Source organism: Callospermophilus lateralis, chromosome 15 (genome assembly GCF_048772815.1).
Source record: "Callospermophilus lateralis isolate mCalLat2 chromosome 15, mCalLat2.hap1, whole genome shotgun sequence".
Taxonomy (NCBI): Eukaryota; Metazoa; Chordata; class Mammalia; order Rodentia; family Sciuridae; genus Callospermophilus; species Callospermophilus lateralis.
Genome location: NC_135319.1, coordinates 19,485,952 through 19,513,178, shown reverse-complemented (window position 1 = coordinate 19,513,178; position 27,227 = coordinate 19,485,952). Strand labels below are relative to the sequence as shown.

The 27,227-nt window shown below is 45.6% G+C and overlaps 1 protein-coding gene across 1 annotated transcript; it reads right to left on the bottom strand.

Annotated features, from left to right (window-relative positions):
• Positions 1–238: 238 nt before the first annotated feature.
• On the bottom strand, positions 239–26,742 carry Tmem72 (transmembrane protein 72). Its single transcript, XM_076834093.1, has 5 exons — positions 26,673–26,742; positions 7,064–7,130; positions 3,607–3,678; positions 2,135–2,274; positions 239–717 (listed from the first exon to the last, which is right to left on the bottom strand). The coding sequence occupies exons 1-5, from the start codon at positions 26,740–26,742 to the stop codon at positions 239–241; spliced, it is 828 nt and encodes a 275-aa protein (XP_076690208.1).
• Positions 26,743–27,227: the final 485 nt, after the last annotated feature.

The window sequence follows — 27,227 nt, the reverse complement described above, 5'->3', positions numbered from 1 at the left end:
AAGGACCCCAGACTGGTTCTAAGTGGCATGAGCCTCATTTGTATCTTCCTGGAGGTTTCTATGGGATTGCTGGATGTCGCACCACCTGATGGTCCAAGAGACCCAAGTCATCATGGGGATATCTGACTACCCCTGGAGGAGCTGACCTACAAAGACCCTGAGTTCCCTGGAGAGTCTATGGGTATGATGAAGCTCCAGGGCAGGGCCTTCAGTCTATGTAGACACCTCACTGAGCTGCTCAGAACAGGTCGGTTGCCATGAGTGAAGACAGAAGGAGTGGGGCTTGGGGGACAGGGATGATGGGGGTTGTGTCAGAGGTGGTCTCCTCTGGCTCACTGTCCTCATCATCCGCACCTTCAGAAAGCGATGGGATGATTCTGACCACGTTGTCCTCAAAGTGCACCTGCTTCTTCTTGGTCAGGGAGTCAGCTGACTCCAGAGACAACTCCATAAGGGTGTCTGGGGGCTGCAGGGCACTGGGTTTCTTGGTCCCCTTCAGGATACTCTTCATGTGGATGAAGAGGGATCCAGGCCTCTCCTTGAGGGCCCCATGGAAGGTATAAGTCTGCTCAGTGTCCCCGGAGCCAGTGGTGCTCATAGCACTGCTAGAGGGGTCTGTGTACTGTTCTGGGGAGGCCAGAACCTCCGGTGAAGCTTTGGTCTTCTTCCGCTTGCTCAGCAGAAAGTAGGCCAGGCCAGTGATGATAAGCATGGAACCTGGAAGAGATCTGGGGGGTCAGAATGATGGATGTGTCATGGAGGTAAAAAAGGTTGCTCAAGTCTACCCTTCTGCAGGGCCACGTGGCATGGTACTGTGTAGACATACTCAGTTCCACCATGGTTACAGCGACCATACCCCTACATAAGACTCGGGAGTCAGGCCTGACCCCAGCCAAAGGTTATGAGTAGGGCCAGTGGACACAAAGGAAGGGCTTCATCAGGCTCTTGAGGACCCATCCCTGATCTCAGTGCCTAGGATTGCTCTTTGTGGACAGTCGGCTCAGCTGCTGCCTGCCTGGCCTCCCACTACCACTCTTAGCTTCCTTCTAAGGATGGCTTATTGGTGCTAGACATACCATGGCTTTGATGGGCCTGGACTCTCTTTTGTATACTGGGCCTCCAACTTCTGAATTGGGCTTCCTAATGTTCCCAGATCTCCCTTCACATCAGCTTCCCTAACCCTCACCCAGTAAACTCAGAGTAAAGTACAAATCTACTTGGGTGGGGTCAGCCTCATGTTCATCTCCCTTGTGGCCACAGAGGACAACAGGCTTCTTGGACCCAGGCAATGGGCTTCTTGGACCCAGGCTGAGATGATGCTCTGTTCTGGGTTTCCTGCCAAGAGTCTGGTCCTGTCCAGAGGGTAGGGAATGGGAGAGAGGTGACAATTAATGCCTGCTGGAGCCACAGCCTCCTGCATGCTTCATTCTCCAAGAAGTAGGGGATTGGGCTTGGTCTGGCCTTGCCAGAGGTGGATCCTTCTCCAGAATTCTGGAAAGACTGTGGCACATATACCAAAGAAAAGGCAGGGAGAACGAGGGGCTCTTCTCTTCAACTTTGTTTTCCAGGAGGGTCTGCTTTCTAGTATTTCAGGGGGGCTCTTATCAGGGGCATAGTGATTATAGATAAGAAGGAAGGAAGAGGAGGACCCTAGCAGAGAAGGTCATGGACAGAACTGAAGAGGTGATAGAACTGAGTTTTGGATTCTGCAGTCAAAAACTGCTGCCCAGCAGGCTGCCGTGGAAAAGTAGGAGAATGGCTAAAAAGTCCTTTTGGGGTCCCATCATAGGGAGCCCTCCAAACCAGCCTGAGGAATTTAGACCTGAATGGGAAGGCACTGGGGAGATTTGGAAGGGTCAGAACTGATCATTTTATATTCTTGGAAAGGTTGAACCACATATAGTCAATATGAGGAAAGGCCAGGTTCCCTTGAGGATATCACCCCTGTCTGGATGGCTGTGTAGGACGTTGCTGCCATTTGGTCAACCTGGATTATACCCAGCAGCTGCTTGCCCTAGGGCAGAGAGGCCAGTGGGGCCAGTGTGGGCTCTGAGAGAGGGTGACTCAGCACCCACTTCCTAGAACCCACCTGAAGCAGGGGCTGCAAACCTCCTCTACCTTCTGGTGCTCCTACCTGGGATGGTTACATGCCAGACAAGGACAGGGTGAAGAAAGCAGGCCACTGAGAGCAGCATATAGGCCAGGAATTTCTGGAAGCATCCCAGCCAATGGGTCTTCTCTCTTGCTCTGTGGGCCAGGGACCCTGGCTGGCACCTGGAGAAAGGAGATCAGGGTTAGCATGAAGCACCCAGGAAGAACTAGTGCTAGGAGGCCACTGGAGGCTGATGTTGGCCTGCCATGGGCCTGATCTCTGCAGTGGCCCCCGGCTGAACACCCTTTTGGTTTGGAATCATGAAAGTTCCAGGGGTCCTCACTGTGGGTTCCACAGTTGAGGGGCTCATTTGAGATCCTTCATCCAGAAGGCCTACAGTTTTTCTAAGATTGTTCAGCCTTGCCTTTCTGGACAAGGGGGAAGAAAGGTTAATGGAGGCTCAGGACCCACTGGAAAGTCTGCAGTGCAGCAGAAAATGCACGGAGCAGAGGAGATTCCTACTGGGATCATGGTGCACAGCGTGCACTGCACAAAAGGCCTGGCAACATGGATGAGCAGGCTGGAATCTAGCTGCACTCTGCTCACCTAGGCACATAATAAAATCAGTCTTGAATGGTGTTTTTCCTAACCAGCATGTGGGAATTATACACCACTGTGGCAGAGGCCTGGTGCTGAGCAGTCTTAGCTAGTGTGGCTCATTAGTGCCCCCTTGTGGTCACAGTGCGTGCAGGTGGACTGGGGAGTCCCAAGATTAAAATGCTCCATATCCAAGGTTCTTTCTGCTTCTGTCCACAGCTCCCATGAAGTTTCAAGGAATTCTTGGCAGTGGAATTCAGGATTAAGGTGGCAGGCTACTTTCTTAGGCTTGGAGAGCCTGGAAGAAAGCCAGTGACCTTGCAAGGTGATAGGGAAGCTGGATTTGAAGTATAGCTCTCACTGAACACCTGGGAACCAGATCCTCTAAGGTGTTGAGAGCTGTGGTTCAGGACTCCAGGCCAAGGCCACACTGATAACAGCTCCACATACTGAGCATCTGTTGGAAAGCAGTGGGGCCTCTGTAGCCAGAGGTTAATGACCCCTGACTTGTCCCTGGGTACTGCCAGGAGGCACAGCTAGCAGCCAGTTCTCACACCCAGGCCTGCTCACTGCAAACTGATCCTTCCTTAAGGTTCTCACCTCTGGTGAATGGTCTAGATACCAAAGCCCAGCAATTAACTGTTCCTTGAGGGAACTTAAAGCTGATTTTCAGGGGGAATCTTGGTGTTGAGGGGCTCTGAATGGATGAATCACTTGGTTCCCTTGGCTGGTAACAGGGCCAAAGAAGGTGACTGAGTCCCCTGACCTGAGCCCATTTCCAGGTCAGGGCTTGCTGCTCTGAAAGGGGAAACCATTATGGTGGCTTGAGGACATCCCCCAGCTAAGGCCCCATGAGTGGAGGCATCTGGGATTAGGGATCATTGGTATTTGAGGGGCCACTTCTGGAGGCTACTTACTTGAAACAGATGGCCAGCAGTTGAGCCACAAAGTAGGCCCCTTCACACACGGAGATAGCAGCTCCTATAAACCTATGGGTGGAGACAGGTGAGGGAGGCCAGCACCTCTGATCCTCCCTGGAATTTCCTGAGGCTGTGTGTTCACAGTATCGTCACATCCCCCGCATCTCCAGCAATAGACTGACCAGGATATTTTGACCTAGTGTCATCATCCAGACAACATCCTTCAGGTGCTCTCTCAACGCCAGGACCTGTGCTGGAGAGGGTGGGGCTGGGGTGCAGAGATGGATAAGGAGGAAGCCATGGCCAACAGGTGAGATGGCCTGCACCCTGGTACCTTGAGTACACACTGGCAGGTGCATCCTTCTACCTGCCAGTCACCAGAACTGATACCCATTGCCTGGTTGGACTCATTGCAAGACTCTCTTTTTATCTTTCTTTCCCCATCTTCAGTCACCAGGATCAGTTAAGTATGTTCCTTAAATACCTTTAGAATTGCACCATTCTCTCTGAATTCACCACCCTCTCATTCAAACTCCAGAGCATATGTGTATGAGAAGGTCCAAGCTCTGCTCTCCAGCCTTCATGACTCCCTGGCCCATCTCCTGTTCCTCCATTGTCACCACCAGGATATCCAGGACTCCTTCTGGTACTCAAATCTCCTTATATTTTTTTCTACTCCAGAATGCTCATGCTCTAGGGGCCCACCAATCAGAACCTCCTGGGGCCTCTGTAAAATCATAGATTCCTAGCCCCCCACCCTTTATGTATCTTTATTCCCCTACTACAAAGGAAGCGATTAGGTGCCATAGAGCCCTTTGCATAAGTTGTTCATTCTCATAAGGCCTCCTCTTTCCCTCTATTTTCTGGAGGGAAAATTTCTTCTCCATGTTGTAATATATGACCAGAGCCACCAGTCTATGAACAACTAAAGGGAGTTCCTAATTCCTTTGTACAACCTGAGGCTTACTCTGGGCAGGATTGATTGTAAGTGTTTCATAAATATGCACTGGATTAATGAATGAGTGAAGGTAGATGCTGTGATACAGGAGAAGACAGCTCAGGGCCAAGATCTCCTTAGGGCTATGGATGTTGCCCGTCTAACTGATCAGCTATATGACCAGAGGTAAGAGGCTTGACTTAAAAACTGAGGTTAATTTACATTGCCTCAACAATCAAATTGTTACAAGAATGATTTTTCCCTCTCTGAAACTATTTAGTATTTAATATCTACTTTTTCCTATTGCCTTTATGTCTCTCCATGTCTGCCTAATTCTTACCTTTTAGTTTAGAAATAATATTAACATTTATATAGTGATTGCTGTGCTAAACACAATTCTAAAAGGTTTACAAACACCAACTTGTTTGGTCCTTGCAACACTTTTATGATCATCCCTATAATTACTCTCATTTTGCAGATGAGGAAAGTGATGCACAAAAAGATGAAGCTCCTTGCTTATGGTCACACAGCTGATCAGTAGCAGAGGTAAGACAAGAATCCAGCACTCAGACTCCAGAGCCTGTATGTCCAAGAAGACCTCCTAGTTCAGGCACTTTGCATAACCATCAACAGTGCCTTTTTCTACATACTAGGACAGGCAGGAAAATGGAGACAGGTGGCATAAAGTGACTCTTTTGGAATTTCTGTCTGGTACTAGTGAGTGGGAGAGAGGGACTGGATGTACAGGCAGTGAATGCTGACCTGCAGGGTTTAGAAAGCAGGACATGGCTGAGAACACAAAGTAGCTTAAGGTGAAGAATAGGGAGAATTTGAGACTGGACTGAACTGATGAGTGACCAGATGGGCATAGGGTTCCCTCAAGGAAGGGACAGAGCAGTCAATGAGAGGCAAGGTACAGGGAAGAATGCAGTCTGCATTACCTGCCAAGGAAATGACTGGCAAGTTAGGCAGCCTTTGGAGAAGAGGAAGGAAGGTCCAGCCCTGCTTCTGGGTCCCACAGAGACAGTGCAGAAGCTGGGAACAGTGAGGTGTGGAGGATATCCAGAGAAAGAAAAGTCACTTCCAACCAGTGGTGGTTTTAGGCTTGGGGCAATGTGCTCAGGGCAGATTGCTAGAAAGGAATGAGCTTAGTGAATGCCAAAATGGGTGGATGGTATTTGGGCGCTCAATTAGATGGGCAACAGCGTGGAGGCCAGGCCATGAAGGGGAGTTTGAGAAAGAGCCAGAAGTCCCTGTGGTGGCTGATGAGAAATAAAGTGGAGGTAGAAGATGGCATAGGATGTGAATTAGAGGCAGTTTTGGCAGGAACTGTTGGGGTCATCAGATGTCAGTGTGGAGATGAAGTCAGAGGGTGAATTGCAGCTGGGAGGGTGGACGTGAGTCACCAAGCACATCAGAGAGCCTACCTGGAGGTAGGTGGGTGTGGGTGTGAAGGGCTGAGGACACAGGGCAGCCTCCTGGGTAAAATGCAAGTGCAGAGGTAAAGGGGAGGAATGGAGGACACAGTCTGAGACTGAGGCAGCCTGGCTAGCCCTTCCTCATTGTTTTCAGCTCAGTAGCCCCTTCAGCACCTGGGGGACTGGAAGATGCAGGATTTTTCTACTGCTAGAAGGAAACTGCTCATAGACTCTCAGGATGGGATTATAGGGTCTTTGGATCAGAGTCTGCATGTACCCATGACTTTTGATGCCCCCTGAGATACCTTTACACAATCTCCTTCCCACCTCCAGGGGATTGGCAGGTGTAGCTGGTGATGAAGAAAGGACATTATCTGGGGAACTAAGGAGCCCTGGGTTCAAATCTGGGCCTTGCTGCTCAGGAGCTTGGTGATGTAGACTGACTGCTTAATCCCTCTGAATTTTCTTATCTGTACAACTAGGCCAGTATGCACTTCTACAGTGCCATTAGAGCTAAATGACATAATTTAGACACTTAACTATGCTTGGCATGTAGGAGAACTCAAATATATATTTCCTTGACCTGATTCCCTTCTTCCTAAAAAAGAGCACATTAATGTTTGCTGAATAAAGAAATAATTTAAGGGACACATGGATGAATGGGTTTGGGGAGGAAAGGTGGATGAGTGAATAAATGAATAGATGGGTGGATGGGTGGGTGGGTGGATGTGTGGGTGGGTAAACAGGTGAGTGGATGGGGGGATAGGTGTATGGGTGAGTGATGGGTGTGTTAGTGGGTGAGTAGATGAATATATGGATGGGTAGGTAGATGCATGGGTAAGGAGGTGGATGCATAAGGTGGGTGGGAAGGTGGGTACGTGAGTAGGTAGGTATATGAATGGGTACATGAAAGAATGATTGATGTATGGGATGGTCTTTCTAAACCAGGAGCTATCTTTGAAGTACCATCAACTCTTTCCACCTTTGGGATAGGATGCAATTAGCATAGGAAAGGAGATTGCTATGTGTTGGGTTGAAGAGAAATTAATGAGCTAGGGTATAACATGCTGGCAAGGAGGGCACATATACACATACTCACAGAAGATAGAAAGCCAGGCTTTTGTACTGGCCCTGGAACAAGGTCTCGGTGCCCACGCCGATCAACACTAAGGGAGCAAGAAGAGAGGGGAGAGTAGGCCTGAGTTCTCCACACCACAGCATTGTCCTATCGAGGGTACATTGGATTTGAAGTGAGGGCTTCTTTCTGAGGCTGAGGGTAGTTTCTTCTGCACAATGAGAACTGGTGGCTGTGGCTGGAAAGTAGATGAGAGTAGAACACTTCCCAGATTGGTCCCTGGAAACCTCAAGCAGAGCCCAGAGGTCATCTCATTGAGCCTCTCCAGAACACAGATGCTGCCCATGTTGGTCATGGAGCTACCACTTATAGTGCCCCCAGAGACTAACTGGCAACCAGCCTGTCTGATCCAAAGCTATCCTCCTCCACATGTTGTGGTGTCAGGGACCCTCACAGGCCAATGCGTGTTCTGTGTCTGGCTTCAGTGCTTGTCCATGTGTTCTCTCCCCACCTAGGTCTCCTGCCTGGATCACTGTGCTGGCTACTTGCATGGCCTCATTCTCACTTGGTGATTTGGCAGCTGCATCTCACCCTCTTGGCTCATTGCTTTGGACCCAGTGCTATCTACCCCCTGGGTTTTACTCTGATAGGAGATGTTGCTCACTCTCTGCTCTTTTCCTGTCTTCTCTTGGCAGTTGCTATTTGTGCTTGACCACCTGACCTTCCACTCCTCCAGGGTGGATTCGGTCTTAGGCTTTTCAGACTGGCTGACTCAGGGTCCTCTTCTCACAAGGATTCTCTTGCTTCCAAGTCTCCCTCAACCAGCACCACTCTGGCCCTGTCCAGACACTGATGGAACCACCCCATGGACAGTGTATCAGCCCAATGCTGAGATCTATTTCTGTCCCTAATTATACTGTCCTGAATTATACTCTCAGGCATTTTGCATTTCTCTCCCTGGATATGGATGACACCCACTGTGGGGTGTAGCTTCAGAGAGTAGGAGAGGAAGGACAGGGCTGCAGTGCTTGGCTGCTCTGTGGCCCTTGTCACTGAGGCTTGTACCTTGCTCCCCCAGGTCCTGGCATGTTCTTTCTTCCCTGCAGAAACAGCTATGTGAGCCTCCTTCTTGGTTTCCCAAGCTGATGCAGGCCCATTTTCTCCTGCTGAGATGCTGCCTCCTGTAAAACTGAGAGGAGCCCCTCGCTGAAACCACCAGCATCCCAACACCTCACTTCTGGGGGGATTGTCAGGCAGAAGGGGACTGAGTTCCTAAATCTTGGAAGGGGAGGGGAGGAGGTCATATTTTCTGAGGACTGGATGGAGAGTTCCCATGTGCCTCTGTGATGCAGGCACAGGGTGGTGGCAAACACTGCTGTCATGCTGGCTGGCACTGGGTGAGGCAGGTGTGAGGCTGCTGAGCTGCATCCCCCACATGGTGGCAACCTAATCAAAGAGTACTTCAGAGCTTGCACAGATGGACACACACATCCCAGCTCCTCTTAGGGGAGTTCTGTGGCACATGGAGTCATATTCTTCTCATTTTACAGGGAAGGAAAGTAAGGCTTCATTAGTTCACTCAAGGACACACACTGGAAAGAAACTGCCCATCATACCCTTGCCTTCTGGCTTCAGATGGTGGGCAGTTTCCTGGTGTCCACTCTTTACCAGTATGGGGAGGAAAGGTGAATGGGTAGATGGGTGAATACATGAATGGATGGGTGAATGAATGCATGGGTGGATGAATGAATTTGCATATGTGAGTGTGTAAATGTGTGTGTAAGAGTGTGCATATGTGTGCAAGTGGGCATTTGAATGTTCATGTGTGTTTGTACATGTGTGTAAGATTGCATAAGTATAAGTATATACAATCCTGTGTTGTGCCGGCAAATGGCCATTTATTTCATTTTTATTATGTATCCTGTCCTGTTCTCTACACTTAGCATTTAATCATTGCAACAGTCCTATGTGAAAGCATTATTGTTATTCCCATTTTACAGAAGAGGAAACTTGAGGCACAGAGTGTAAGCAAAACCAACCATGGATGCCCAGGTCAGATCCTGTTTCAATTTCACATTTGTCAGTTAATACCTTAGTTGCTCAGTCTCTCTGAACCTCAGTTTTCCCATCATACCTCCTGCACATATGTCTATGAGGATTCAAAGAGCTAATTGATGCCAAATATGTCACAGGAGCTTAAAGAAACTATTTGCTAATTTTTGGTACGAAGAACCAGCCCTGTACAGAAAGAGGGTCTTCCCACCGTAGGCCGGAGGAAGGGTCCTTCCATGCAGGGCTGATGATTATGGTTGGGCACTTCTCAGGCAGGCAGAGTCTCCTTTCACATAGGAGGTCTTGGCAGATCTACATGGGCTTATGGCAGATGACCAGCAGATGGCAGAGAAGTGTCTTGAAATCTCAGCCCCTTCTGATTTGTACCTGTTTGGCGTGTGGAGAGCAATTTCCATGTCTTTTTTGTTTTGTCCCCTTGAGACTAAAACAGAGTCAACAGAGAGGCATTGAGGGAACACCGTAGAGTCAGTGCTGGTCCGCATTAACAACAAAAACAAATTAAAATAACAGCAAAAGAGAAAGGAGAGCTAGGCTGGAATCCCTGTTCTGTGAGTTATTACCTGGGTAATATTTGTAAATACATAATCCACCCAAGTTGGGATTTCTTATCTTTAGAATAGGCAGAACAATTTATACCTCAAAGAGTTATTCCTCAAATTGGAGAAAATAACATAGTTTTGTGCCTAATGTGAAGGCAAATGCACATGAGCACTTTTCTCCCCTTGATTTGGGCCTTGGCATCTTCTCCAGCCTCTGGCTGGCCCATTTGTTACCCAGAGAAGAGGGGGTCTCTCTCCAAAAATCTCTCTACCAACCATGGTTGTGCCAGTTCTGCATGCTCCAGGACAGAGGATGCCCTTTGGTTGCAGCAGGAAGAGAAGAGCACAGGGAAGCCAGGAGTCTGGTTCCTTGACCCAGATGAAGATTGATGGGACCAAGAGGGATGCTCATGGGAGGCATTAAGACTATTTGACACCCAGGCAAAGGGATTGTCCATTTTCTGCAGATATTTAACTGTTCTGGGGTTTATGTTCTTGGAGGAAGGCCATACCAGGTTGGGACAATATTAACCAACACAAAGTCCTTCCGTCTGTCCCCTGCACTGTCTATGTGTGGCCCTGATCCTAAGATTGCTAATGCCCATACTCTTTGGAGTCCTCCGGGCACCTCTTCTAGTCAGTGCTACCATCTGACTTTCTGTGGCTTCTTGTGGGGGTGATTTGGGGTCAGGACAAATAGTAAGTTTCAGACAGGCTTCAGGCTCAATCCTGGAGTGGGCTCAGTCCAGTGGGAAGGATGTGATGTGGGTGGAGAGAACTAGGTGCAGAGAGGAGAGCCACCCGGGCTGTAAGAGGGCCTCACCTGATGCTCGAGGCTCAGATGAGAGAGGGACCATTCTTGGGGACTATCAGGAAAGATATTATTAAAAAGATTAAGCCAGAGTGGACTAGGAAGGTAGGCAGGAAGTGGACAAGTACAAATGGAAGGGTCAGGCATTCTTGGAAGGGACCCCCATAAAAACAAGTTTTTCCATTTGGAGCAGGGGCACAGAAAAGCACAGAAGGGATACAGTGGTGAGTGTATATGAATGGAGGCCAATCTGTGGGGTCCTTAAATACCAGACTTGTCAAGGTGGACATAGAGGGACCCTTGGGTGTGTTGGAGCAGCAAAGGGACCTATTCAGACTAATATTTCGGGAGGCTCCCTGACCTCAGGCAGATGAGGTAAGAGACTTTGGTGATATTTGGAAGTGGCTGAGAAACAGAGCCCAGTTCTGGATGTTCCTGGGTCTTCTCTTTCCCAGAATACTAGTATCCATTAGTTCCTTTTTGGCCTTGGTGTGAAGCAAAGTTCTAGTCGTGTTCCTGATGATGTGGCCTAAGTAGCCCTGTTTTTTCTGTCTGCAGATCACAGTGCTTGACACAGGGACCTGGAAGAGGGGAGGATTTGTTCTATCTGGGACTCACACAAGGAATCTTTCTAGGCATAAAGGAGCAGGCATGAGCTGTCATTGCATTATTGCTTTTCTGACTTTTTCTGGGCAGTAGAAAGCAGAGGTATGGGATGGTCACAGGCAGCCAAAAAGTATCTGGATTTGAAAATTCCCTGGCTATCTCTAGCTGCCTCCCAACAAGGTGAAACCATGGACCACAAACTAAAGTAGGCCCTCTATATGCATCTTGTTTAAATCTGCACATTCCAGGGAACGGGAAACCCTGTGATTTATGGAAAAATCCAAGCAAGTGTCCTGGTGTAAGGCACCTTGCCTGAGGCCCACAAGTAGTAAAGGATAGAGAGAAGCCACAATCTGGCAGCAATTTCTACTGGTACCAAGGCCCCCAGCATGGGCCAGGGAAGGACAGGGATGAGAACAAGCAGTTGGCAAAGGAGCTTTCTTGTGGGGCTCTATGGGCACAGAAGGGGGCATGTGGAAAGATGAGATTCACGTTATCATTGGTGGACTACTGCAATCCTGCCAAGTCCAGCTGTGAATGGGTCATTGTAATGTCTGGATTAGCACAAGGCAGGCGACTATCCCTTTAAAGCTTCCATATCCCACCAGGTGACTAAACTGTGGGTCAATGGGGAGACTGCCCACCCATCCTCACACCAGGCACCCAGTAAGCACCCGGATCACAGGCAGAGCTCTCCTGTGATCAGTGCTGCAGACTGAATCTCCCCTGTCAGGGTGGATCACCCCTGTAATCAGGAGTTGTGTGGTCAGAATCTAAAGGGGCTGAATTCACGGCATCTCCTCTGTCCTAGGGACGGGGAAGCATGGGGTACACACAGTAGTGCCCATTGGAGCCTGGACAAAGTCAGGGCCCCATAAATAAAGAGATATTAAGAAACAGGCCACAGTGCTGTGGGGATAAGATGAGGGTGGACTCTCTTTTGCCAAGAACCCAGGAAGGCTCTGAGCAGGAGGAAGGCAAGGTGACACTGAGAGACTGGAGAAGCGTGGGTACACGTCTGAAATCACTATTCTGTGCACGGTAAGAGCTAATGCCTGGTTTCTGGATGCTTATGTGAGAAGTTCTCAGGGGTGAGCAAGGTCCTGGGGGACACAATGAGCAGAGGCAGTGTGGCTTTCTGGGACCACACCCTCAAGTTCTCCTTCACCTTGAACCTTCCTATCATCACCCTTACCCAAGAGAGAACCAAGAGACTGAGAAAACTGTGCCTTGTGGTTGATCCTGGGGCAATGCTCCCCTTACTCCCACTCAGCCCAGGTGCAACCAAGTGCCCTAGGAACTAGGCCTGCTTCTGCAAAACTCTATTTTATCATTTAACAATTAGTATTCCCCAAAGACTCCTAGTTTCTGCTATGATATTCTGGTTTCCATTTCTGACGAAAGTAAGCCAGGAATTGGTCTAATTGAAAAGAAGATATTCCTGCTTATTCTTAGGGAGCAGCACTCTCAGATTCTGCAAGATGATTGTTGGGCTCTAATGCAGAAAATGGGAATTGACCTCACCGCCTTGCAGAAAGTTAAGTAAGAGAAACACCCCTAATCATTGCCATAAAATTTGATGCAGCAAAAATAAAGTTGGTCCCAAATCCTTTGCAACTCTTCCCAGGGGGAGGTAGTATCTAACTGTTCTCCCCTTGAATATAGGCTGGTTTTAGAGACTTGCATATGAGGTAGAATAATACAGAAGTAAACTGTAAGGACTCTCATGGCTAATTCAGAAATGTCCTCTACCCAGGCCTCTTAAAATACTTGCTCTGGGGGAAGCCACTTAGCATGTAAGTAATTTGATTTTCCTGAGACCACCATATTGTGAGGAACTCAAGCCAGCCATATGGAGAAATGGTTACAGAAAGTGAGAAAGAGATGCACAATCAGTCCAAGCTGGCTCAATGTTCCCAACCAATACAGACAAATGAATGAAGGACTCATCCTGGACCTCTAGCTCCAGCAGATGTGATGTGGATGAGAAGTAATGAACCCCGTCAACTGTCAGACCTAAAGCCTTTACAAATTTTCCCAGGAGGGGGTAGAATGTATCTGTTCTACCCTTAAACTAGCTAGCCTGGCTTTAGTGACTTGCTTGTCAGGTAAAACGATATAGAAGTAAACTTCAGTGACTCCCCAGTGAGCCTCAGATGAGCCACTTCCACCATGCTGGCTATGCCAGGCACACCCACTTTTGACCCTTGACATCATGGAAAGAGATGGGCTCTTTTCACTGTGGTTTGTCCCAATTCCGGAGCCACAACATTTTGAACATAATGCAAGGGTTATAGTCTTACTCCACTAAGTTTTGGAGGGGTTTGTTTTGCAGCCACAGATAACTATGGCTCATCCTATTGTCAAATTACCTTAGATTTATGACATGAAAGTCCTTTTATCTGGTCTAGTCTATATTTTGATTCTTTTAGAAATAAACATTTGTCAGGGATTCCTGAGCCTCTGTACTTCCATACAGGATCTTCAGATTGATTGTCAGGAAGCCAAGGCTCCTAGGTCCTGCAGCCCTTACCTCCCTCCAATATCTGCACACCTTGGAGATGCAAGATGCATGGTCATAAGAGTTGGGGTGGAGGGTCTGAGGATTTCCTTTAGGCCATGGAATCTCATTGGTGGCTTTATGTCTTAGGAATTCATGGAGAACCATAGTATCTGGCCTCATACATAGTAGATTCCTTCCATGGTTTCAGATTGCATGTATAGGAGGATTTTATAAACCATATCCAACACTTATCCCAGACAACCACATTAGGTCTGAGCTCACTAGATTTTGGGGAGTACAAGCATCTTAGTTCCAAATGACAGAGATACAGGACCCAAAATATATTGACTGAGGGCCTAGGGTCTGTTACATATTTTTTTTCAGGAAGCTATTGTCTAAAATCAACATTTTAGAAGCCCAGAAGTGCATATGAATTGTGGCATCAAATTGGAAAAAAGGGTTAAGATTGGGATCAACACGTAAGAGGGATTTGGGCCTTCCTGTCACCTGAGTGTCAGTTCCCCAAGACTGCGTAGGTGGACTCCTGCTCTCTCAAAGACCTCACACATGCATGAGGACAGCTCAGTCCTTGCTTTATGTAATTGGATTTCAGGTCTGTGCCAGGTTTCCAAATATGCCATAAACCACAGAGAAGTTACGGCATCTAAAGGGCCAGGACCAGGGTGAGTCATCCTAAAATTCAGGAGGTGCTAAACCTAAAATTAAGGGGGTATCATTTTGTGGTTAAGTGTCACTCATTGTATAAATAAATGGCATTGATTTTGTAAGAAAGTGCTCACTGTAAACTTACAAAGATGCTCACTCTAATTGAAAGGAGGCATTTACTTCCATGGCTGTGCAGCAGCAGTACAGCCTTTTCATGTCCCTGAGAGTGGGTCCAACTGGCCCTGGCAACTAGGGATGTAAATGTCCCAGAATTTGAGGGCTTTTATCTATTGATGGAATTTGGCCTGTTCTCCATCCACCTTCCTGTGGGGCAGCCTGGCTGTTCCTCTGGATCTTTGCCTTCACAGGCTTCTAGTCCAATCTGCATCAATAACTCACTGGAGTGAATGATCCTGGGGTGTTGCCCTGAGCTGGGTCCTTAACAAAGGAGCTCACCTTTTGTCAATGAAGACAAATATTAGGACAAATGTCACATCATCCTCGGAAACAGAGACTCTTTTATAACAAATGATCTATGAGGAAGAATTTTCCCCAAGAACTACCTTATCCAGGCTACACCCTCTTTCTCACCGAGTGGAGCTGCACTGGGGTACTTTACAGTGGCTATTAGACTCCTTTCAACCCTCCTGTTATCCCTGCCTCAGAATCCCCAGTAACCTTGGCTCAGGCAAACAGAAGCACCTCACTCTCCCCTGCTCAGTGTACCCCACTCCTCTGCCCACTCCTTGCACAATCCCAGGGAGGCATCTTGTGTCACACCTGGACAGAGCCATTCATGGCCAAGCCTGGCCTCAATGTTCTAGTCCCCTTCCCTCCAGATTCCATCCCTCTCATCTGGTCTAGTCCCACCTCTCACTATGCGAGTGAACAAAAACTATGAGGGGGCTGTGCTGGGGCAAAAATAACAGAAAAATCTGAGTCCTGGACCCTTCGGTAAGTCTTAGCACTGTTGTCTGCTTCCTGTTCTAGAAAATGAAGACAATGAAAACACTGTGGCTACCAAGCATTCGGTTTTAGTAACTGATGGAGTGAGTGTGGTCTCAATTTAGACAATGGCGATAGAACTATGGTAAAAGTCAGGCTGTTCCCGTCAGTCCTCTCAAGGGGGAGGAGGAGGTTTATTCTCATCCATCAACACATTTTCACTGCTGCTAAAGAGCTCTTCCGGAGACAATGACATTGCTCATTGATTTTCCAGTCTCAGAGTTGTTTTCAAGACCTGGTTGGAGTAAAAGTGGCTCAAAGTCCCATCCATCTCAACATCTCTCGTGTAACACCCTCTGTCTCCCTGCTAGGAACTCAGAGGTGCTCACGCCTGGGAGGGGGCCTGTCTGAGGTGCTGTCTTTAAGGGGCATTGTCCTTGGCTGGTGCTGCTGTTGCCTCAGAGCTGACCTCACAATTGACTTTGCTTGTCTGTTCTGACTGCATCACTGGGTTGAGTTTTGACAAGTCTTTCATTCAGCGTGCTGCCCTTGGTGGCAATGTGAGATGCTTACCAGAGGCTATACTATATTTGAGTTGTCATGCTAAGCTGTGACTATGGCCTTGCTGTCCTAGGAATCAAGGATAAGTTCATACTACTTCTGAGGGCAGCTTCCTAACTCAACAAGAATATTTATTGTTTCTCCTTATCCTCAGGTATTGCCTCCTACGGCTTTCAGAATTTCCAAGGGCATCTCAGGCAAGGATCCATCACAGCCTGATGACAATGGCTGGGGATGATTCAGGAGAGGTGGCCACAGATGATTTGGGAAGTGAAATGATAGATTTGCTTCATTTCTAAGGAGACGTGGAGACATTGGAACCATTTACTATGAATTCACTGAGATAATAAGGTCGGTTTCTTAACTCAGAATAAGTTGTGTCAGATTCTAAGCATGAAAAGGAGGGTAACCTGAATGTTGAGATCAGTTCACCTGACACAGATGAGTCAGGGTTTTGCAATAGCAAAGGCCCAGCTTTTATGGTAGAAGTTTCTGGACATTCAGTTGGAAAAAATGTTATAGTATAATATATATTGTCTAATTCTCTTACAAATCTGTTCTGGGAGAATGTCCTAAAGATAATAAAGTTCACCTATTTCATGTTTTGCTAGATTATTTTTAGAATGTTTATTTTTTTAATTTTTGCAGTACAGGGGATCAAGCCCAGGGCCTTTTACTTGATAGACTGGTGCTTTACCACAGGGCTATAGCCATAGCTCTCTACTGGATTCTTTAAACATGAGCTATAAACTAAACAAGAGCAGCCAAGAGGTCTGTTTTTTTCCCCCTTCTCATGCTCCTGTGGTAAACTGCAACGGTGACCTCAATTTTTATCCCTCTCAATATCCACATACTTTGCCATGTGATTTTTCCCAGCCCTTACCTTAGGGCAAAGTTTCTAATTTCTGGAATCTGAACTCAGCAATCTTACTTGCTTTGGGCAATGGGATGTTAAACAAGCACAGACATACAATGGTTTTGAGAACCAGGTCTGCTGTTCTGTGCCTCTGCCACTACCATGAACACATGCTATATAGAAACATGAACAAGCTAATCTGCTGAAATGTGAAAGGCACATGGAGCAGGTTACCCTTATCATCCCTGCCAAGCTCAGTCTAGATAAGCTTACAGCTACCTGACCTCCAGATAGGGAAGCATACTCAGTCAACATTGACAGTTTCCTAGCCTACTCATCCAAATGTGTGCTTATTATTTATGCTTATTGCTCTATGCCACTGAGGTTTTCAAATTGTTACACAGCATCATTTTGGCACAGATAACATCCACATTTAAAAACAGATTTATTAGCTTCTTCACAGGAAAGGAAATAAGCAAGAATATGAAGAGAAAGCCTGCAGAATGGGGAAAAAATCTTTGCCAGCTGCATCTCAGATAAAGCATTTATTTCCAGAATAAATAAAGAACTTAAAAAACTTAAAATGCATAAAAAACCAAATAATCCAATCAATAAATGGGTAAACAAACTGAAGAGACACTTCACAAAAGAAATAGAGCCAACAAAATATATGAAAAATTGTTCAACATCACTAGCAATTACAGAAAAGCAAATTAAAACTACATTGAGATTTCATCTAACTCTAGTCAGAATGGCAATTATCAAGAATAAATGAATAAAGTAACAATAAATATTGACAAGAATGTGGAGGAAAAGGTAAGTCCTATATTGCTGGTGGGATTGCAAATTGGTGCAACCACCCTGAAAATCAGTATGGATATTCCTCAAAAAACTAGGAATGGAACTGCCATTTGACTCAGCTATCCCACCCCTTGTTATATATCCAAAGAATTTAAAACCAGCAAACTACATTGGTACAGCCACATCAATGTTTATAGCAGCACAATTCCTAATAGCTAAGCTATGGTGCCAACCTAGGCGCCCTTTGACAGATGAATGAATAAAGAAAATGTGTGCATACCCACACATACACACACACAAACACACACACACACACAATGGGGTATTACTCAGCCATTAAGAAGAGTGACTTTATGATATTTTCCAGTAAATGGATGGGCCTAGAGACTATCACACTAAGTAAGCCAATCTGAAAAAAAACCAATTTTTTTTCAGCTGAATGTTTCTGCTGATATTTAGAACCTAATCCAAAATAAATGGGGAGAGGGAAAAATAGTCAGTAGATTGGACAAAGGGGAATAAGGGGAAGGGAGGAGGCATTGAAAAAGGAAAGATAGTGGAATGAATTACAAATAATTTTCCTATGTACATATATGAATACATCATAATGAATCTCACCATCCTGTACATCCACAAGAATGGGTACTAGTTAGAATTAGATATATTCCATTCTTGTATAATTATATCAAAATAAATTATAATATCTAAATCTAAGAAGAACCACTAAAAAATAAAATTAAAAGTACTGAAAACTGAGTTACACACACACACAAAGAACAAAAAAAGCTTGATTGAGGTATACTTGAACAAACTGTACATAATGTGCAATTTGATAAGCATTGAAAAATGTCTACAACTCATGACACCATCACCACAACTGAGCATCTCCATCTCCCCAAGAGTTTCCATCATTGTAATCCTACTCTCACATCCTTCTGCCCATCCCTAAGCAACTACTGATCTGCTATCACTAGAGGTTAGTTTGCATTTTTCAGAAAGTTATATAAATGGAATCAAACAGCACAGACTTTTTTCCCCTTGCAGTCTACCCCAATTCAGTACAATGAATTCCAGATTGGTCCATGCTGTAGCATGTTACAACAGTTCATGCCTTTTTATATTGAGGAATATTCCATTGTATGGATCTACCCCAGTTTGTTTATAACTCACCTATTGATGGGCACCTGTGATGTTTTTGATTGTTGTCTATTATAAATAGAACTTCTATGAATATTCATTCGAAAACTTTGTATGACATGTTATTTTCTTTTGGACAAATGCTTAAGAGTAGAATGAATAGATTATATGGCACTTTTTAAAAAAGTGTCAATCCATTTTCAAAGTGTTGCATCATTTTGCATCACCACTAGAGTGAAAGTTTTCTTTCCTTGCAATGCTTTAACACTTGGTATGGCCAGTCTTTTTAATTCTAGTCATTCTGATGGGTATGCATTAGCATCTAATTGTGGCCTTGATTTGCATTTCCCTAATGACTAATGATGTAGTACATCTTTTTTATGTGCTCATTTGACATTATATCTCCTCTTTGTGGCCTGGCCTCTCCTCTATATTTTAAAAAGAAAAATGTTAAATTTTGATGGCATACAATAATGTACTGATTCTTTTAGGGATTGAACTTTTGGTATTTTATGTAAGAAATCTCTGCTTAACCCATTCCTGAGGTTTTATCCTATTGTCTGGTAGTTTTATATTTTACATTTAGGTCTATGATTGATTTTAAGCTGTTTTTTTATATGGGTCAAAATATAGATAGAAGTTCATCAATAACTGAATATTTCATCATTCCAGTGTCATTTATTGAAAAAGTGAACTTTTAATACTAAATATCCTTTGTGCTTTTGTCAAAACCCAGTTGTTTCTACATGTCTAGGTCTATTTCTGGGCTCTGTTCTGTTCCATTGATTAATTTGTCTTTCTTTGCTTTAGCACGGATTTCTGTATCTTTATGTAAGACTTAAAATCAGGTGGTATTAGTCCTCTAATTGTTCTTTGTTTACAAAGTTGTCTTGGTGTTATATGGGAATTTTTTTCATTTCCACATGAATTTTAGAAAAAGTCATCAATTTTCTCAATTTTAAACCTCTTGAGATTTTTCCTGGGATTGCAGTGAAACTGAAGAGTAATTTTTGGGGAAAACTGACATTATTTTTTAGGTCTTCTTTACTATTTCTCAGAAATGCTTTAAGCTACAGTGTATAGGGTTTTGAAAGAAATACCTTTTATCAGATTTATCTCTAATAAATTGCATTGTTGCTAGTATGTGGAAATATAACTGATTGTTGTAAATTGATCTTGTTTCCTGTAATCTTCTGAACACTTTATTAGTTACAGTAATTTTTTAGTGGGTTCCATCAGATTTTCAACAGATGATCCTATAATCTGTGAACAAAGAGTATTTCTTTTTCCTTGTCAAGCTGTATGCCTTTTGTTTCTTTTTGTTGCATTATTGTCTTGGCTAGAAGATCCACTGCAATGCTGACTACAGTGGTGAGAGTGAATATCCTTGTCTTGTTCCAATTTTTAGGAGAAAAGCATCCGATCTTTTAAGTAGTTGTATTCTTTTTGTAGACACCATTCTTTGCTACTAGTTTACTGGTAGATTTTATCATGAAAAAACTTTGGATCTTTTCAAAAGCTTTCTCTAAGCCAATTTAGATGATAATACAGCTTTTCTTTTTTAGTTTGTTAATATGGTGTCTTAATCTATTTGGTCTACTATAACAAAATACCACAGACTAAATGGCTTATAAAAATAGATATTTATTTATCATAATTTTGGAAGCAAAAATTAGGTGCTGGCAGATTCATTGTTTGGGGGTCCTCTTCTTGTTGTACAGTTCTCTCACTATAACCTCATATGGCAGATAGTCTAGGGAACTCTCTTAGGCCTCTTATAATGGTACAAATCTCACTCATAAGGTTTTGCCTCATGATCTAGTTACCCCAAAAGCCTCACCTTTGAATACCATCATATTGGGTGTTAGGATTTCAACATATGAATTTGAGAACCATATAAAAATTTGGTATCTATAGCCTGTGATCAGTTACCTAAATTGAGTTTTCAAATATTAAATCACCCTTGCATTTCTGTGATAAACTACACTGGGTAATATATGATCCTTTTTATGTGTTTTTTTGTTTGTTATTAGTGTTTAGAATATATGCATCTATGTTGATGAAGGATATTAATCTAATTTATAGTTTTCTTGTAACATCTTTGTCTAGATTTGTTATCTATGAAAATGCTGATTTCATAAAACGAGTTGAGAAGTACCACCTCCATTTCAAATTTCTGGAGGAGTTTGCATAGAATAGATATTATTTCTTTAAGTATGGTAGAATTCTTATGTGAGGCCATCTGGGTCGATACATCAGTTTTGGTGATGGCATTCTTTGCATGAAGGGAATCCATAGATTTCCTTGGTATCATTAAGAATATTGTCTCCCATTAAAAGAGTATCCTCCTTGGAAGGACCCACAGGAGAAATTTCTTTGGGGTTGGTATCAGGGATACCTAAGATATTTGTTACTTATTCTTTCTCTGTGTTCAAAGAAAATATATCTGCTCATTCTTCCATGGCAGCTTTCCTGGTGCCAGAAACAATGACTATCTATCTATCCCTAGCACAAATGCCATACTTCTTCATCTGGCCTTTTCTTGACCTATGGCAGGCTTCCTGAGCAATCTCTCCCCAGAATTAGGCACTGGTGTCTAATTTTTTAATGTCTTTTTATGCAAGGCCCTCTTTAGAAGGATGGACAGAACTAAGAACAGTCTTGAAAAAAAACTGTTTTCTTATAACATCTTTGTCTAGATTTATTATCTAAATAATAAATAGAAAAATAGAACAGAGCTACCCTTTGCTTTTAGGTTTGTTCACTTCAGGAATAACCAAGTTCCTATGGGTAGATATTAGCAACCCAAGCTCAAGATGTGATGGAAAATGTCACTGGAAGGTCAGGCCTTTCACAGTTTAGCCCCTTCCTCTCTTTCTAGCCTCTTGGGTCATGTGCTGCTTTGCTCTTTCCTCTGATCCTCTTTTCTCCATTCTGCAAGAGTTGCTGATCGCTCATACTCTGCAGGCCTTATCTCTTGCACACTCCTCTGAAATTAACCTGCCCTGAGTGGGAATCTATGTGCCAGGCACAAGGAATCTAAGAAGTCACAGGCACAAAGAAGTAAAGGAAAAAATACTCAAACCAAGTGCTATTGCCTTTCAGAAATTCGGTGGTGGTGGGGATTCTGTTTATTTACCAAGACGATCAGAACAGGAAAGAAAAACAGCATTCACTTGGAAGATCTGGAAACACAAGGTGGTCCAGCTGGGGTCATAAATGCCCTGCAGACACGTTGGAGTGCGTGACTTTCTGAAATGGCAGGAGAGTGGTCATGGGGCTCTGCATTTAAGAGGGGTGGAAATTAGCAATGCAGGGCTTCAGAAGGTTGCTTCCGAAGTATTTGTTTTCCTGCAGGCTTTGAACAGGGTTAAGGTCAAACTATGCATTTGCTGTACCCTTGAAGAAATGAGAACACCTGGGTTTTAAATGTTTCTGTTGTCTTAATCTATATCAATAAGTCATTTGTGCATTCAAACAGCATGTGACAAGCAACAGAGCTGTGACGGATGTTGCTGCATCTATTATAAAGAGAAACAGGTTAATAGGTCAAAAACTTGGAACAAAACAAAACTCCTAAGTGATCCCAGGTTGATCCCAGGCACTTGATTTGTGAGAAAGCATGTTTGCATGACAAGTAGGGCTTCCATCTCATGTCATTTCCTCCTTGGTTCTTTCTTGTTCTACCCGTAGGAGCAGTTGTGTGACAGGACAAATTGGAGTTCCATACCTGACCTCAGTTCACTGGTCAAGGACCTCTGCCAAATCACCCAAACATTCAGAACCTCAGTTTCCCCATTTGAAAAATAAGATTAAGCTCAGCACTGAAGGCATTTACAGGGTCATTATTATTTAAGATAAAGTCTCTAAACCATGTTGTCACTCATGTACCTCTAGACCCATAAATGGAAGGTTCTACTGGAATGGTTCCTTCTGGAAATATGTGCAGATCTGTCTGTCCCCAGAAGTGGTCAAGGAGTGGACTTGGCTGAAGACGCACATGGGAGGTATCAGTTAAATCATGCATGGTAATTATTCTGAGACGGAAAATGAGCATTCAGATCCAATTCAGGATATTTAGGTTTGGAAGTGTTTGGTGATCCTTCAATGTAGTCATGCCTACCCTCACTTCAACCCCACCCATCTAAGCCTGTGCCTGGTCAGGACTGAGTGGGGCTGGGGGCATGAGGACATACTATGGCTTAGCCTTAAATAGGCCTCTCTGTTACCCTTTTTGTATTTGCATCTTGTATCTCAGAGTCATCAAAATATGGAGAGATATGCCCTTTAATCCCAGTTCAGGCAAAGGACACAGTAATTAAAAGCAGGGTCTCAGGAGCTGACTCTCATCAGTTACATTCTTGCTTCCCTATTTCTTGGCCACGAAACTTTGGCAAAGTGCTCCACCTCACCAAGCCTCAGTTTCCCTCTCTGTACAATGGTTGTGAGGATGAGCTTGATGATGCTTTAATGGCCAGTTAGGAGGATAAAATGAGATACTACGTTAAAAACCCATAGCAGAGACTTGGCTTGCTGCAAAGACTCAGATAATAATGCTAATTATCAACTACCACAATCCAAGAGAAGAGGCTGGAAGAATGAAATAAAGCCCCCAAGATGGGTAGGTAGAAGCCTCTAGCTTAAGCTCCTTGGCTCTGAAGAAAGTTGGGAGGTCCCTTCCAATGACCAAGATGTTTTCAGGTCAGACCTCTTTTGGGGATGCCCTTGCCTATCTGTGTACAAGGACACAGCTAGGAGGAGAGGGTCTTCCCTCCAGGGTGAGGGTCCAGGGCTATGAGTATCTTCCTTTCCTCCATTCCAGGCCTGGAATTTGTTGCCTTGGGAGCTCTTCTCATTATTTTCTGGCAGTGGGGCAGGGCTGAGGAGTGGTGAGGGAGCCATTGGCGATATCCCTGAGGATAAGGTTGACAGAAGTCCAAAGGGAAGACAAACCTGGCTTCCTAGTCAGTGCTGAGACCAATCCTGGAAAATAGGCTCTTTCTCATCTGATAAAGGAGGAGTGTCCTGGACCATCATGCCTCTTCCAAGTAAAACCCATTTTCCAGGTCTCTTTTCCTTATACTTAGTCTCTAGTAAGAGCCAACCCACAGGGCAGAGCCTCTGCTGGGGCCCAAGTGGCTCACCCAGGATGTCCTTGCCCGTGAATACAGTGAAAGAACGCTTTGAGGGATGGATAGGTGTTGCTGCATCTACATGGGGAGTATGGAGTACTCAGGGTTTATGTGCAGTTTCTCAGTATGTCTGTTTTGTGGGCAGCACCTGGTTGCCACATCTTAGCAACAGAGGCCTTAGAGGTCATGCGTGTATACGTGCACATGGGCATGCACACACCCAATGTCTTCACAGGCCAGAGATGCAATGTAAGTGAGTCTAGTGTAAGACAATAGCAGGGGGTGGGTCTCTTGGAAACATATGACTGTTCTATGAGACAAAGTTTTCTTATTTTAAACAAAATATCAGCTAAGTGCAGTTTACTGGCCTGTTTACCCCACTTTGGCATTGGCAATCCTCCATCTTCATGCAACCACTCATGGTATGGGGCTGGACCTCAGGGTGGGGCAATAATAAACCCTAGGGCTACTGGGCATCTTAGCAAGACTTCATCCAAAGGAGTTGAGTGAAGAGGAGACAGCATAGTGAGCAGTGCCCTCGCAGGGATTGCTGCAGCCAAAGACAAAGGGGCTTGTCACATGAGGGCCTGGTTCCCTCAGCAACTCTGACAGCCCTGGATCCTGTCTGTAGGGTTCGAGGGAATAGGCTGCTGACTAGAGGCTGCAGCCTCCAAGGAGCTTCCTAGCAGCCCTTGATTGCATGATTTTCCAGCTTCTGGAGAAGGCACACTCTCTACGTGCTGTGGGGCAGGGGCCACCTTAGGTACCCCCACACCTCTGGTTCTGCAAAATGCCGGCCTTTGCTTTAAGTCTGATTTCCTCCTTAGCTGCAGTGCCCCTATAATGAGGCCTGGGCTTTTCAACAGAGGATTTCAACAACAACAGAAAAAGAGGCTTAAGGGAATAAGGAATTTGCAAATCTTATACACTGGAAACAGGCCAGGAGTTCAGCGATGCTGGAAGAAACCCGAGACTTTCCCAAGAGCACCAAACACCCTCTCTAGCTTCCACTCTCTCCCAGCACTCTAGAAAGCCCAAGCAAGATTATTTGAAAGCCTGGCCATTAGAAGGCAACTCATGGCCTATTTTTAGCCTGGATCTTGTATCAAAACCAAGTGGAAGGCTCCTCTTCAACATTAACAGCAGCCCTATGAGCAGAGATAAAGGTTGTGGTTAAGAAAAACAATGTGTGCTGTGGGTGCACACGTGTATGGGGGCTGCAAACCCTTCCCTTGATAGAGATAAATCATCCAGCCTCTTAAACTGTCTTTAGCTAATCCATTAGAAGCTTAGATGCATGCATCTTAAAACAGCTTCCCGGTAGGTTTGGGGTAGAGTGTGGTTGGGGTATCAGTCACTGGGATTCCTGGTATCCCAAACAGATATGATTTACATATTTGGAACTAAAACCTAGAGAAACAGAGTGGACTCAATAGCAATATCCCAGAACTCTAACCCCAGTCGTGGAGATTTGTGTAGGGTTACCTTCCTCTTCCCAGGATGGGCTCTTGGGGAACTTGGCTATCATTCCTTATGTGAAGGGGACATGGTGGTTCGGAAGGAAGCTGGAGTTGATTCTTCCTTCAACTTTATCTACATGGAGAATTAGCAGATTAATTCTCTTGCCTTGGGATGCAGGGAGGGCTTTGGCCAGAGTCCTTACCTCTGTGAAAGTCTAGGGGCCAGACCTCCAGGCTGGCTATGCCTCTGACCTGTGGTGTGACTTTGAGCAAGGTCATGGCTCCTATCTGAACTCAGCTTCTCCATGGTGTAAGAGGAGGGGTGGAGTCAGACCTCTGTCGACCTTCTTGCTCTAACTCACAGAAGAGCCCATTGGCCAGAGCCCTGGGAATGAACCGGATCCCCACTGACTCTGGAGTGTGTCACAGGGTCTTCTGCCAGGATGTTTCAGCCTCAGCTCCATTTGGCTGTGCTCAGTTCCTGCATCCTTCATCTGCCAAAACATCTGGCCAAGCAGGTTCATCGTACAGGTCAGAAAGTACCATCCCAGGGGACCAGGTGTTTCCTCCAAGGTCACATGTTGAGCATGTGGCTGGACTAGGGCTTGGATAAGCACTGCTTGAGTCCAAGCTTTGAGCTGGGGGGGCCTTCCTGTTTGGCAGTGCCCCAGAGTAAGTTTTATTTCCAGAGGCAGGGAAAGACTTTGAATGGGTAGTGTATATCTCTCTTCATTCTCAAGGGACATGGGGCCCAGAGCTAAGGGCTCAGAACACTGCCTACGCACTTTTCCAACATGGATCATTTCCAGAGGAGTCAAGGGGCTAGGATCAGGACCTACTTTGTAGGAAGTCAGTTCATATACTAAACACCTGTCCTCCCAGCCAGCTGAACAGTCCTGTGAGCCAGTGAGGTGAAGGAAAAGAGACCAGCTTAGGCGAACTTCTTGTCCCTAAATGGTGTGCTCCTGCATTCAGCTCACAGCAAAATGGGCCTGGGTTTCTAAAGGGCATTCTCTTAGTGGGTGCTGGGGTGGATCGGAGGAAGCTGAATATCTCTATGCCTAACCTGTCCCAGGGCAGAGCTGCTCTCTTTCTGGAAATTCTCTCTCCACAATACAGGACTGTAGTGAAGCAAGAGCAGTTGAGTTCAGTTGACCATTTTCATAACTACACAATAAGGTATTGACTCACAGTTGCTCAGCCCTTTACACTTTCACCTTCAGGCTCCACCTCTGCCCACAGCCCTTGGAGAAAGTAGGGCAAACCCCTTCACTCATTGCAGTATGTGGATGAGAATGCTGAGGGTCCTTAAGGTTACACACAGAGTGTGGGTTGCCGACCTGAGATTCAGCACCAGGACCAAGGCTCACTCCACTTCTACTTTTCTGTAGACACTTCTCTACAGAGCAGTGTCTCTGGGGGTATCAGAAAAGATACTGAAGGACAGAGGTGGTTGCCATCACCTTGCTGGTTCCTGTTCCTCCGGTGGCCCTGTCGACTATGCCCCTGAGTAGGAGATGGCAGCCAGGAGGTGGGATCTTACCTGCAGCAGTGGTGATGCCCAGGAGCCGACAGGTATATTCCAGCCCAGTCCAGAACACCTGGAGCTTCATGGTGCTGAGGACTGGGACAAGGTTCCAGTGGGGCAGGCAGCAGAGGCTCCGGCCCTAAGATGCTCCAGAAAGCCTGTGACCAGGCAGGAGGCTGCGGCTGCTGACTGGGGCCCCCTGAGCCCTGGAGCCCTGCCTTTGTAAACCAGTCCTGGCCACCACGGCCTGGCCAAGGTGTGAATAGGGCTCACCTTCCCAGCCCAGTAGCCAGTGCTCTTGACAGGAGCTCGGCTTAATCATTACCTTAAAAGAATGCTCCTGCTGCTCTGCATAGCCCCAGCCTGGCCTGAAGGCTTCAGCCACAGAACAGCGCAGCCGCCTGAGATCAGGCCGATTAGGGCAGGGCTGGAGGCAGCCTGGAGCTGGCAATTAACTGTTTCTGGCTGGGAGGAGGGAGCCGAGGAGTGAGGAGCCTAGGTCCTTCCTTACCAGGCCTTGTGGAAGAAGTCACACCTAGACCTCACACCTGCTGGGGGCCTGGAGAGTAC